This window comes from Capsicum annuum, unplaced genomic scaffold (assembly GCF_002878395.1).
Source record: "Capsicum annuum cultivar UCD-10X-F1 unplaced genomic scaffold, UCD10Xv1.1 ctg5428, whole genome shotgun sequence".
Classification (NCBI taxonomy): Eukaryota; Viridiplantae; Streptophyta; class Magnoliopsida; order Solanales; family Solanaceae; genus Capsicum; species Capsicum annuum.
The window spans coordinates 1-13,977 of NW_025862463.1; the positions used below are offsets into that span (position 1 = coordinate 1).

A 13,977-nucleotide genomic window follows, 5' to 3' on the forward strand; every position below is an offset into this window, starting at 1 on the left:
TCATTTACTATTCTTTATATGGGTTGACACCCATATATTCCACACAAGAGCCTCTTTATGGCATGGCACATGCAACATGTATGTATTTTTGCTGAATATTCTTTGAAGTCATTCTCTCTATTTCTTTCTCTAGGTGTAACCATTCCAAGATTCTGTACTTAATAATATATTTTACTTATTTTTCAATTAAGTTGTGAGAAGGAAATGTCTATAGACTGATGAGGGGAGGGGTGTTAATTATTCGGTTAATAAGCATATTATAATAAATTTAAAGGATATATATATGGAAGTATTGAGATGGTAAAAAAATATAAAAAGAAAGAGTAAGAAAATGTTAATTGGCATAAAATTTGGAGTAAAATGTGGATTTTAATTTATTGATTTTAGGCAAAAATTTAAGACAAAGCAATTAAAAAAATATTGGCAAAATATCAAGTAAAAAATTAGAGGTGAATATTTGCATAGATTTGTCAATCATTGCAAATAATGAAGAGAATTATATTCTAACTTACAAAATATATTAAATGTTTATTAAATAAAATATGAGGAAGAGCAATCTTTTTAAAAATCTCTTATGCGTTAGAATGGGTATATCTTATGTAAAAAATGAATATTTCTTATAAAAAGTCTGTAAAACTAAATAAAAAATAAAAAATTACAACATACAAAATCACATCTCCTCAATAATATAACCATGTATGAAAATATATTATTTATATGTATATATTACGAAAAAAGGGATAATAAACAAGTAATTTCACCTATAATTAAATATATATATATATATATATATATATATATATATTACTCTTATATATAAATGAAGAGTTTTGGTACTACTAGTTTGTCTTTTAGTGCCTACTTGCTATTATTATCATTATTATTATTATTATTATTACTCATTTTTTTACTATTACTAGTACTACTTCTACTACTACTACTACTACTATTATTACTTATTTTTACTATTACTAATACTACTATTATTATTTTTTTCCCTACTAATATATATAATATTTAAGTAAAAGTTTGGTAATACTACAAATTTGTCTTTTAGTAGTACCATACCTTTACTTTATTAGTAGTAGAACATTACTTTTATTACTATTATTTCTATTTCTATTATATTCTATTTATTATTATTATATTATTTTTTACTTAATATATTAGTGAAGGTTGGGGTGACTATTAAGGGTATTTCGATAATTTTAGTCACCCCAGCCATCAGTTCTATATAGTAGTAAATAAAATGATTACACATGTATATGATTTTTATTATATTTATTAGTTTTGTCCTCATTTTTATGGTGCAATAAAATAGTTACATATGCATATTGCTTTTTTCTTATATTTATTAGTTTATTTTTGTCCTCATGTATTATTTTAATAATATTTTTATTTAGATCTTTGTAATTGAATTATACATGGTAGTATTTTTTTTTATATAAATATCTTTTTTATCCTTATTAGATGACTACCAAGGGTTTTTCGATATATATAAGTGAAGGTTGGGGTGACTACCAAGGGTATTTTGGTAATTTTAATCACCCCAACCTTCACTTATATATAGTAGTAAATAAAATGGTTACATATGCACATGATTTTTTTATATTTATTAATTTTGTCCTCATTTTTATGCTGCAATAACATGATTACACATGCATATTGTTTTTTTTCTTATATTTATTAGTTTTGCCCTCATGTATTATTTTAATAATATTCTTATTTAGACCTTTGTAATTGAATTATACATGGCAGTACTTTTTTATAAATATCTTTTTTGTTCTTATTAAATGACTATCAAGGATATTTTGATAATTTTAGGATGTAATAAAATGGTTACACATGCATATTGTTTTTTCGTTATATTTATTAGTTTTGTCCTCATTTTTATAGTGCAATAATATGGTTACACATGCATATTACTTTTTTATTATATTTATTAGTTTTCTCCTTATTTATTATTTTAATAATATTTTTATTCAGAACTTTGTAATTGAATTATACATGATAGTAATGTTTTTATAAATATCTTTTTTTTCTTATTAAATGAGTATCATTTTTGTCCTCATTTTCCTTATAAATACATGATAGTTTTGTCCTCATTTTTATAGTGCAATAAAATGGTTACACATGCATATTATTTTTTTTCTTATATTTATTAGTTTTGTCCTCATGTATTATTTTAATAATATTTTTATTTAGACCATTGTAATTGAATCATACATGGTAGTAATTTATTATAAATATCTTTTTGTTCCTTATTAAATAACTATCAAGGGCATTTCGATAATTTTATAATGCAATAAATATTTCAGAATTGATGAATGTGTCTCCATAACTTATATATTTTAAATTTTCAATTGAGATGTGCATCATGTATTTTTTCAGGAATGTCCAAACGAATGACGTGTCGCCAACTGTAGTTGCAACAATCTATCTAGATTTTTATCCACTTATATAATCACTTTTGTATTGGTTGGACTAGTCTAACAAGCTCAATTTCGTTCCATACTGAATGTATATATTATGTTAACATCGGTTCATTGTACTGCATTTCTTTTCTTTTACTCCTATACGAAACAATTACAACAAGTAGAAAATAATCTTCTGCAAAGTTGGATCTCTTTTGCACAATAGTGTTGTCAAAATGCCCGTGCCTTGTGCGGGCATAGGTATCTAGTGTGTGTGTGTGTGTGCGTGTGTGTGTGTATATATATATATATATATATATATATATATATATATAAAGTTGAATAATCTCATGATCTCTTATACATGTAAGCTATTTTGAGACATTTTTTTAGCTAACATATTAACTATTTTGAGATGGAGAAAGTAAAATTTTACTAAGAATTTTCTCATAATCATTAAGTTTTAAGAGTTGCACGCCGAATTTTGGCACTTCCAGTAACTATATTTAAAGGCAAAGGTGTTCCGTCGTGCTTAAATTCTAGTCTGCCTCTGATTAACTAGTTGTATAAAACTAGTGTAATTTTTTAATTCCTTATCTTTAATCCAATCAATGTGAGAGATAGGATAGGAGAGTTATTTAAAGGGATCAATTATCTCCTTTCCTGCGTTAGATATAATGCAATTTAGGTAAAAAGTTTCAATTTTAATAATATATGGTTTCCTTAAGGTTGGAATTAATTAAATTGAGATCTCATTATAAATTAGTAAGATCATCTTAAAAATTAAAATGGGTATAGATATTACGTAATTGTTTATGCATGCAATTAAGGTAATTAATAACAAAAACTGACAAATTCCTTTCTTTAAAGATTTGAATGAATTAAATTTGAGATCTCTTTATTAGTTAACCATATATTTTATTTTTGGACTCAAAATTTGAGGTCTCTTTATTAAGTATGAATATTATTATTATTAGTATCTGTAAAAGGTCTATACATTTTAGTCTATTATATAATAGGTATAACATTTTTTTTACTTGTTTCTTTACCATATAGATGAATCAAAGCCAAATAAGTTCTTAGTTATGCCTTCGTGTGTTGTTCCCCTTCGTGTATATTGATTTGATTGCTCACATCTTTAGCCAAGAATAACTAGACCTGCAGCATTTTCAAGAAAAATTGACAAGAATCCTACAGATTCTGACAACCTTTTGCCGGCTCTTACTCTTTCAACTCTTTGATTCAGTAATTTCTCTTTTTTTTTTAATTATTATTTACCATGATCATTTTTTTTATCATAAGGATTTGATAAGTTTGTGTTATTTGTTTGTGGGGTATTTTATTAATTTTCAGTAGAACTCTAGTAGTAAATAGTTTCGCGTTATGTCTCTTCTGGTAGTATTATTATTATATATTTCTTTTCTACTTGTTGTATCGTATACCTCTGTTTTCTTACTTGCTATTGTTGTTACTGCTTATGTCTTCATAAATATCCTTGTGTTTTTTCTTTCCTTGCTGAGGATTTATGGAAAATAAATTTTCTACTTGCCAAGGTTACGTATGTTGTTGTTGAAGAAGAAGTATTTAGAAAGAGAGATGTTTTGCTTTGTCTAATAAGTATTTAGTTAGCTTGCAATATTTTCATGAATGGATGATGATTTGTGAGTGGCTGTTTATGAGTGTTTTGCTTTGTCCTTTGAAAACTCATGGACACTAGTTTGATTCATGTACAGTCTCCATACATAGAGATGATGAAGAAAAACTTCTTCTTTTTTCGATCATCAACTAATGATGCAAACAAGACCCCTTCACCACCATTAAAGTCCAAGGAAGTTTTTTCTTGGAGGAGTGTTTCATTGTCATCTGGATCCTTCTATAACAGTTGGTCAGGAAAAACCAATTTCACGGATCTGAGAAAATCTCCCCATGGTCACAGTAAGAAAGTTCATCCTAAGAAATCTGGTCGTGATTCAAGCCGGTATGCATATCATTTTGTTGTAGCTTCTTTTTTCACACCTAAACTGATGTTTTAATTTGCATTTGCTTGTCCAAAGTAATGACAAATGTTTCTTCACGGCAGAGACCTTAGCGTTCTAGTGTTGATTCGGACTATTAGAAGATTGACAAAGGATAAAGTACAAATGGCTTCTGAAGTTTCAAGCATGCTACGGAATCAAGTTGCTGAAAGGGCTTCTGCTAAGGAAGAAGCCAGCATATTACAGGCAGAACTAGATTCACGAACATGAAGATTGGAGACAGAAAAGAATGAGTTACAATCATCACTGGAAAGGGAGTTGGATAGAAGATCCAGCGATTAGTCTCTAAAACTTGAGAAATACCAAATTGAACAACATAGACTCCGTGAAAGGGCAAGGGAGCTTGCAGAGCAGAATGTCTCTCTACAAAGGAAAGTCTCTTCATTTAATGAGAAGGAAGTAGATAATAGAATCAAGATGTCATTTTCGGAGAAACAACTTGAAGATTTATCTAAGAGAATAGAGCAAGTGTCAGAGGAGAATCAAAATCTAAGGCAGCAGCTCACTCAGTTATAAGAAGAATATCGAGTAGCCCAAGACGATAGAGATTATGTCTGGGAAAACTACCAGGAAAAGGTTAAAGAGCTTAAATCGGAAACTTTGCTGACAACTATGCTAAGGGAGAAGCTCTATTCCGATGAGATGGACATAAAGCAACTTTAGGCTAATCTAGCCACAGCAGTTAGAGGTAACGACATTCTCAAATGTGAAGTGCAAAATATGTTGGACGCTCTTTCTTATGCCACACCCAAGTTGAAATATCTCGAGCTTTAGGTAAGCAGGAATGTTAAGATCTCGTTGCAACGGAATAGTTTTTATTTTTCAACTTTGGATACCTCGTCTTCATTTATGATAGCTTGTTCGCATGTTACTCTCTCTGCATTAGCTTTCTACTTCTGTTTGATTTTAGGTCCATCTTTGTTCCATCTGAAGTTCATGGTTTTCTTTATGAACTTGTATACATGAGTTGCTGGCATGTGGTAGTCTTCTGCGACATGTCTGATCGCCTTAATTTGTAATCACTTGGACCAACCAAGAACATGATAAACTTTGTGATATCCTCAAACCCATTGATCCGATTGTGCTCTGATGTGGTAAAGTTACTCGAAGGGGTTTCAGTAAGTTTGCTCGTTCATATGACTTAATTCTTGGACAAGCTCACAAGTTATCTACTGTGAATTTTAACATTTAAAATGGATTCATGATTTGGCTGAACTTCTAAGCTATGAGTTTGTTTTGAATTTTTGATGAAATGTTATTGGTGATCTTTGTATCTTTCTTGTTTTTCATGGTTTACGGTTGATTCTGGCAGGTGCTAAAAAGGACGAAAATATCAACCAGCTCACAAATGATTTGCAAGAATGCATGAAGGAACTCCGCGTTGTGAAGGGAATACTACCAAAAGTGTTTCAGGAGAGGGATTTCATGTGGGAGGAAGTTAAGAGCTACAACGAGATGAACATGCTGTTGAATTATGAGATCAGCATGTTGAAAAAGAAAGTAGATACCCTCGACAAAGACATTCTTATGAAAGAGGGTCAAATCACAATCTTGAAAGACTGGATAGGCAAACCTTTCGACCTTCTTGCAAGTCCCGATTCTCTGTTGGAGTGATGGATGCTAAATGGCGAAACTACAATTCATATTTTGTTCATTGACTACAGTGTTCATACTTCTCGTATACTTACTGGTTTTACTCTTATTCTTTCCCCCCTTTGATACTTGTTAAATAGAAAGTTTGCTTCTTTCTTTTGCAACCTTTTTGAATCTCCAATTGTAAACATTTCTTTTACTTGCTGCTGATCAAGACAATGAACTTCTTTTGCTTCATTTGGTTTTGTAAGTATTGGCTGTTTTTTCTCTTATGAAGTATTTAGTGAGGATTGGTGCAACCATTTTCTTCTCGTCTATGAGGTAGAGGTATGGTTTGCATATATTCTGCCCAAATATACATTGGGTATGTTGTTGCTGTTGTATGGAGATTGTGTGTATAATAACAATCGTATATTTGATGTCGGGTCATCCACACTTTCATTCCTTGCAGGGGAAAGCTCATTAAGATTACTGAGTTAACTTCTCATTGATGTATTCTTTCACTAAGGTTGAATTAAACCGCGCGATAGTATTTATATTTATTTTTGGTTCCTAAATGTATTGAAAGAGTAAGGCGCCACACCAACTTGCATGTACCTTGATGGATTTCACGGGATAGCTACTTTTCCAATAGTACATGTACCATTTGTTCAACAAAAATTGAATAGATATGGAGAATCACCAAGTGCTTTTTTGCATTTGTGGAGTTTCAAATCCGAACCTCAATTCACAAAATCGCTATTTCTTTTCCTTATTCACCTCAAGAAATTAAGAGCACGAAATCTAGGATCACAATGACTGCAATAATTTTTACGCGCTTTATGTAGAGCATGAAGATAAATGGAAAAAGAAGGATAGGTTTTATTCATAATGCAGCATGAGAGAATTCAGCATCAGTAGCTGCGCTATTGATGCAACAACAACAACAACATATACCCAGTGCAATTGCACAAATGAGGTCTAGGGTCGGAGGTAGAGATATTGTTTTTGATAGACCCTCGACTATAGGTGTTGCTGATAGACGGGATATTATGTAAAATGTATACATATGTTAAGAACCCACATGATCAGCGCTCCATTTAGGGAGAATATATGCGAATGGACTAAAGTTTGGCAGCAATATTTGGTTGAATACAACAGCTATGGAATGACATACCCGCGCACCGAAGTTAGGCAGAAAATTTTAGGCAGTAGAGCAAGTAAATATTATTTCTAAAATAAACATCAATTAGCCCCATGATAGAAATACCACACCTACTTCATCCTATACTAAGTTACTAAGTCCTACAACGACAAGTGAAACGATGAAGACAGAAGACCATAATTCCTGTTGTACTATTTCCAAGAAAAAACATTCGCATACAAGCAAGTTGGAAAACTAAGCGCATGACTTCTCTACAATGTACCCTATACACTCTTCATTTTGGGATGTGGATTAGTTGATTAACCATAACAAAGACCGGCTAAACGAAATTGGTTTTACTTAGTTGAAAATTTTCACTCAACAACATGCATAAATTCTTGATATGAATCTAAATTTATCGAACTCCATACGTGGTGGAAACCCCAAAAAGGACAAACAATCATGTGACCTACTTGGTAGGAAAAATATATAATGCTTTGTAGTCACGCAGTCCAACTATAAATCCATTCCATTCTCATGATGTGCTTCCAATCAATATCTTTTTATTCAACTCTTCAATAATACAAGAAAACAGTGAAGAGAATCAAAGAAGAATTTTTATACTAATGGCTGCTTGTATTTATACATGTCAAGTTAATTATTGTTGTTTGCAAAGGCCTATTATACCCACATTTAAAGACCTAAGGAGCTCAGTCTCGACTAATTTGAAGGTGAATTTCTTACAAACGATTCATCAGCAATTTTTTTGGTTTCCCAAGCCACAGCCAGCAGCCGTGAGACTAATCCTCCGTTCCACTGTCAGCGCACTAAGCGGTAGGAAACTGGCCACAGAGTTTTCTCCATTCACCAGAGGTGGGGATCGAACCCCCAACCTCTTGCTTAAGAGGTGAGGTGTTGAACCACCACACCAACCCTTGTGGTTCATTAGCAATTACTTTGTCGATCCTTCAATCATACCATCAATACCAAAAATCTTTCTTTTTCTTGAACTTTGTGCACATTTACATTTGGTGCAATTTGGATCTTTGACTATATATATGTTTTGTAAAATTACAACTTGCTTCATTTTGATGATGAACAGCCACTTTTGACAAATTTGGAGCATTTTCCCTTGATCGTAGATGTTCCAAAAGTTATGAAGGAAATTTCTTCCAAATTATTGGACACTTTTGTAGATTTTACTTTTGAATTTGTGGACCAACCTTTGTCTCCATCTCAGGTATATAAATATATTTGTCCATTATCACATTTTTTGATACAATTTTCAATTTATTACTTTGTGTATATTCACCAACAGATCAATACAATATAATTGACAGAGTAATTTTGCACCTGTTGAAGAAATTGGAGAAGTTGTAAGAGTCACTACAATTCAAGGGAAAATTCCAAACGATTTCCCTAAGGGTGTTTACATAAGAAATGGTACGTATGTAATTGTCTAAAAGTATTTTAACACAATGAAATAAGTATGTTATAGGGTACATTAATAGTTTTAATATTACCATTGATAATGTAAAATTATTTTAACATTATATTATCGAAGTATATCGATTATTAAATCACCAAAAATTGAATTGTCTAGTTGAATTGAGATTTATTTCAATAATTCAATTTTGATAGTTTATACAAGATATTAATATCATTTGATATTCGATACATTATCGTATACAAAATTATTTGAGTGTTCGTGTTCTGATTTTCTGCAAACTGTCCACACTCTTAATTTCTCTGTGCAGCCTATCTCAGCTATTTGATTTGAATTTTTATTATTTTAAAGCTGTTGACAATCCCAATGCCCCATTTTTTAAAACCTTTGAGATTCTTTTTATATTTTTAAATTAGGGCCTGCTGATAAGGCAATTAAAATAGGCAATTGCCTAAGGCCTGCAATTGTGGAAGGTCTCATTTTCTAGCACTTATTATATGATAATGTAAAAAAGAATTTTCTTTTAGGAAGAAGTCTTCTCAATTAAAAAGGTAGTAGACAGCTAAAAAAAATAGAATTAAATAAAAAATAAAAAACTTAAAAATACGAAATTACTATATCATTATACTTTTTTATATTATAAAAATATACTGATATGTTGTTGTTGTATAACTGTTTATATTATTAACTAGAAAATATGAATTCGATTATTTAAAATTTATTTTAAAAAGAGAAAGAGTCAATAATTTAGTGGATTGATAATATTATCAATTCAACATAAATTATAAGAAGAAATTGATTATAAAAGAATTATTAATAATTTTGTTTCTCAAAAAGCAAGAAAAATAGATTTGAGATAAAAAAATGTGTATAATTTTTATTGTTGTTGAGTTTAAGACCTCTCATTTAACTTTCACCTTAGGCCACCAAAATTCTTGAGACGTCCCTATTTTAAATATATACTTCTTCCGTTCATCTTTATTTGTCTATTTCATTTTATCGAAATATATATATGTCGAATAATTGGGATAAAAAATCGAATGCCTAACGTCCACCCGGTTTTTTTTAATCTTACCATGAAAGTTGTTTTTTATTTTTAAAAGCTTTTTTCCGGAAGAAAATATTTTTCTCTATATTAAACATCTTATTTAGTGTCATATGCACGCAAATGCATATGTAGCATATAATTAATAGGTCAACTGACTTCAATATTTTTTACACAAAGCACCTATATATCCTAAATTTTTAAGTATAAATAACACAAATACCAACTTTTTAAAAGTAATTACACTCTCTCTCACTTTTTTAATTACTTTACTCTCTCTCCCTATTAATATACATAACATAACCGACATATACATAACATTCTGTGCATATATGGGATTTTTGTAATATGTTTAGGGAGTTGAAATTTTTTGTAATATTGAAAATATAAATTTTGTATTTGTGTAATTTTTAGAATTTTTGAATTCATAATTTCAAATGTGTAATTAATGATTAGAACCTAAAAAATTGAATCGATCAAAAATTTAAATTCTGAATCAGCCTCTGACGTGCAGGATCAAACCCTCTCTTTGGAGGATTAAAATCAAGCAAGTCAATATTTGGAAAATCAAGCCATCTATGGATTGAAGGTGAAGGAATGCTTCATGCTTTGTACTTCACAAAAGAAAAAGGAAAAGGAAGTAAATGGAATGTGTTGTACAAAAACAAATATGTAGAAACAGACACATTCAACATGGAAAAAAATAGAAAGAAACCAGGTTTTCTTCCTAATATGGAAGGGGATGCTCTTGCTGTTTTGATGACTACCTTTCTAAATCTGGTATATCATGATCAACTATACATTTTTGAAGAGTTCAAACAACATACGTCTGAATAATATGCATGTATCCTTATCGTTTTGCAGTTGAGATTTGGTGTATTGCACAAATATATTAGCAACACAAATGTGTTTGAGCATGGAAAGAGGTACTATTCAATTGCTGAGAATCATATGCCTCAAGAGATAAACATACAAACACTTGAAACTTTGGGTAATTGGACTGTCAATGGAGCTTGGAATCAATCATTCACAGCCCATCCAAAGGTAATTTTTCATAAAAGGACTCACATGTCCCTCATGTGTGTGGAACTGATTCTTTTTTTATAAGTCGAACGCACGTGAAAATTCATGTTATGTTCTTTTTAGTGACAGTTATGAAGCTATAATTTATTTAATTATATTATGTCTCAACAGAAAATCCCGCATACGGGTGAACTTGTTATAATGGGAATTAATCCACTAAAGCCTTTTCTTGAATTGGGAGTCATTTCAGGTATGTTATTTTTAATTTTGAATCTATTAGAAGGCTTCAATTGGTTTTTTGTTGTTGTAATTTGCTAATTTATTTATAAGTTCACTTCCTATTTTTAGCTGATGGAAAGCAAATGGTTCACAAGGTGGATCTCAAATTTAATAGGTGTATTCTTTGCCATGAAATAGGAGTTACAAGGAGGTAATAATTAATATTATAAATTTTTGTACTATTGATAATATCAACTTTTAATAGTAGGTAGTTTTTTCGACCAATTTTGATATGATAAAATGAAAAACAATCTTTATTATTATTTTGTTGCTATTGAGTGTATATGAACTTAAATGCAATTATAATATATGCTAATGTTATTCTAATATGGTAATAAACTAACAATTATGTGTAGGTACATTGTGATTTTGGATTTTCCACTAACTATTGACATTAACAGACTTATTATTGGAGGAGAGTAAGTATTTCAAATTTTATATTTTAAAGAGATAGTGATATTCTAGAATTTATGAAATAGTTTTGATTAAATCCTTCAATTAATAATGGATATAATTTTGATTATGCAGATTAATAAAATACGACAAAGATGAATACGCAAGAATTGGAATAATGCCTCATTATGGGGATGCTAATTCCATTAAATGGTTTGAAATTGAGCCATGCTGTGTATTTCACATAATAAATTGTTTTGAAGATAATGATGAGGTACTTTTACATTTTTTTAGAACTTTGTTTATATTTCAAATATATGTGATCATGAAACTAGTACTAAAATTACTTAATTTTATCTCTTTTATTGTGTGTGTAAAAGGTGGTGGTGAGGGCATGTAGAGCTTGCAGATCGATTATACCAAGACCGGAACTCATAGTAGACGAATTTGGGTTGAGTTTTGACAGATTAAACGAGATGAGTTTCTGTAAAGATAACGTTCAAGTGTTGAAAGAAATTCTTTCATTTTTTCATGTTTGTGAATGGAGATTAAATATGAAAACAAGAGAAGTGAAGATGAAAAATCCAACTACAGCTAATCATCAGTTTATTATGGAATTCCCAATGATCAATGAACGTTTCATTGGTCTTAAAAACAAATTTAGCTATCTACAACTTATAGATTCAGAAGATTTCTCTAATTACTTTGGTTAGTGCTCTAATTTCTATTTCATTCCAAGTCAAATATAATACAAATTTTTAAATGAGATATAATCACTACTAAAATCATAAATTATTAGCTATAAAATTCATCATATTAGTAGAATTAGCGACAGCTATTTATTATTTAGCATTAATAAAATAAATATTTTCATATTACTAACTAGACCTCATGATGACATATTATCTTGAATTTAGCAAAGAATTTATCAGGAGGATTTGCTAAATTTGGAGGGATAGCCAAACTTCATTTTGAAGAAAGACAAGTTGAAATTTCTAAGGTAATTCCTACTTAAAAATTTGTGACAATAATATTGTGTTGACATTTCTAAAAGTTTAGAATTCATTTTTGTAACTGATATTTTTTTTGATGTTGAATTTATTAGGATGATAAACAAGAAGATGATTTGATTAAGGTTGAGTATCACATTTTTCCTAAAAATACTTTTTGTAGTGGAGCTATATTTGTTCAAAAAGTTGAAGGTGTCGATGAGGATGATGGTTGGATAGTAGCGTTCACGCACAATGAGAATACAAATCAATCTCAAGTAAGCTGATTCTTGATTTGTCGATGTTATTTTTTTTTTACGGACCATATGTTAATTTTCTATATGTATTCCTACAATGAAATGCCTTTGAATGGACAAATCACCTTCATAGCAAACTTTCTAAGATGTGAATTCAGACTAGTTGAATCAATAAGTTTTAGAAGTCGTTGATTAAATCTAAACAATATCATATGTATGCTTCAAAGGGAGTCGACAAATGTATATAGACTTTTTTTTTGGTTATGATTGATTCATTTAATTTTGAATCGTGTTCGTTGAAACTTCTTATATATATGTAGATTATTCTACTCGAACATGATTTTGAAATTTTAGTTTATTCTAATATGCATATAATTTGTATATTGCAGGTTTATATAATCGACGCAAAAGATTTTGAAAGTGAGCCAATTGCCATAATCATATTACCAAGTAGAGTGCCATATGGATTTCATGGAGCTTTTATGCCATTTTTCAACTTATAGTTATAGTTAGTGTAGTATAATATATAATCACATATATGTCTCTCTTTTTTTTCTTTTCTTTTTTGAAATTTTTAGCCTCTGCAATTTCAACGACTATAACCAACTCATGCTAACCAATTAAATTTTAAGTCATCTCCATATTGATATTATATTAAATTTGAGCAATCGGACAATTTATTTGTCACCTCTAATATGAGATATTATTCAATCTAAATTCTTAAATCAAACCTTGTTCTATACATTGTTAGGAACACAACGCATATATTTTAGATAGGATTAGTGATTCACTTGATGAAAATTAAGGTATAGGGTACATATATATGGTCAAAATATATATCTAGATAATTGGAGGGGTGACATTGACCTCATCTAGAACTTTCATGAAAGTTGGGAATTTTATAATAAGGTGTGAATGGGAAATAAGAAAAAATCATTTTTTATATTGAACCAGAAGATATATTTGGATTCTATTGCAAAAATAGTAATTCTATTGTGTAGTATTAGGCAGTAGCTAGACCATAGAGAGGTTGCTGTGTTTGATTATTTCAAGATTAGTAAAGTTGTGAGTAATTAAGCTTGTCTTGTAAGTAATACACTTTGGTGATTAATAAAATTTTAATTTTTTTATTTTTTTTTAAAAAAGACAGATTTTGAATTGCAGTTCTTCATCTCACTCATTTATCGTCTATAAATATAGAGAGAATATTTCAGATTTTTTGACTGAATTTTCACTAAATTTCTGCATATTTCTTTTATTAAATAGAGTGTGCATTGAGTAATTTGTTCTGTTTATTAAGTGTGATGAAGTTTTTTTGGCTCTGAATGATTACTTATTACAAAATAGTATTATATTCTATCTACTTTATCAATAAAAA

The 13,977-nt window shown here is 29.6% G+C and overlaps 1 protein-coding gene across 1 annotated transcript; it reads left to right on the top strand.

Annotated features, from left to right (window-relative positions):
- The first annotated feature begins 7,722 nt into the window (after positions 1 to 7,722).
- Positions 7,723 to 13,261, top strand: LOC107852148 (carotenoid 9,10(9',10')-cleavage dioxygenase 1). The gene is made up of 13 exons (XM_047404235.1): positions 7,723 to 7,897; positions 8,269 to 8,406; positions 8,507 to 8,609; positions 10,173 to 10,438; positions 10,523 to 10,702; positions 10,853 to 10,931; positions 11,030 to 11,111; positions 11,317 to 11,379; positions 11,489 to 11,627; positions 11,734 to 12,061; positions 12,271 to 12,353; positions 12,459 to 12,620; positions 12,989 to 13,261. The coding sequence occupies exons 1-13, from the start codon at positions 7,793 to 7,795 to the stop codon at positions 13,100 to 13,102; spliced, it is 1,842 nt and encodes a 613-aa protein (XP_047260191.1). The 5' UTR covers positions 7,723 to 7,792; the 3' UTR covers positions 13,103 to 13,261.
- Positions 13,262 to 13,977: the final 716 nt, after the last annotated feature.

Coding starts and splice junctions, on each gene's coding strand:
- LOC107852148 (XM_047404235.1), top strand. CDS start 7,793: ATGGCTGCTTGTATTTATACATGTCAAGTTAATTATTGTTGTTTGCAA. Junction 7,898..8,268: donor CAGTCTCGACTAATTTGAAG/GTGAATTTCTTA, acceptor GATGATGAACAG/CCACTTTTGACAAATTTGGA. Junction 11,380..11,488: donor AGACTTATTATTGGAGGAGA/GTAAGTATTTCA, acceptor TTGATTATGCAG/ATTAATAAAATACGACAAAG.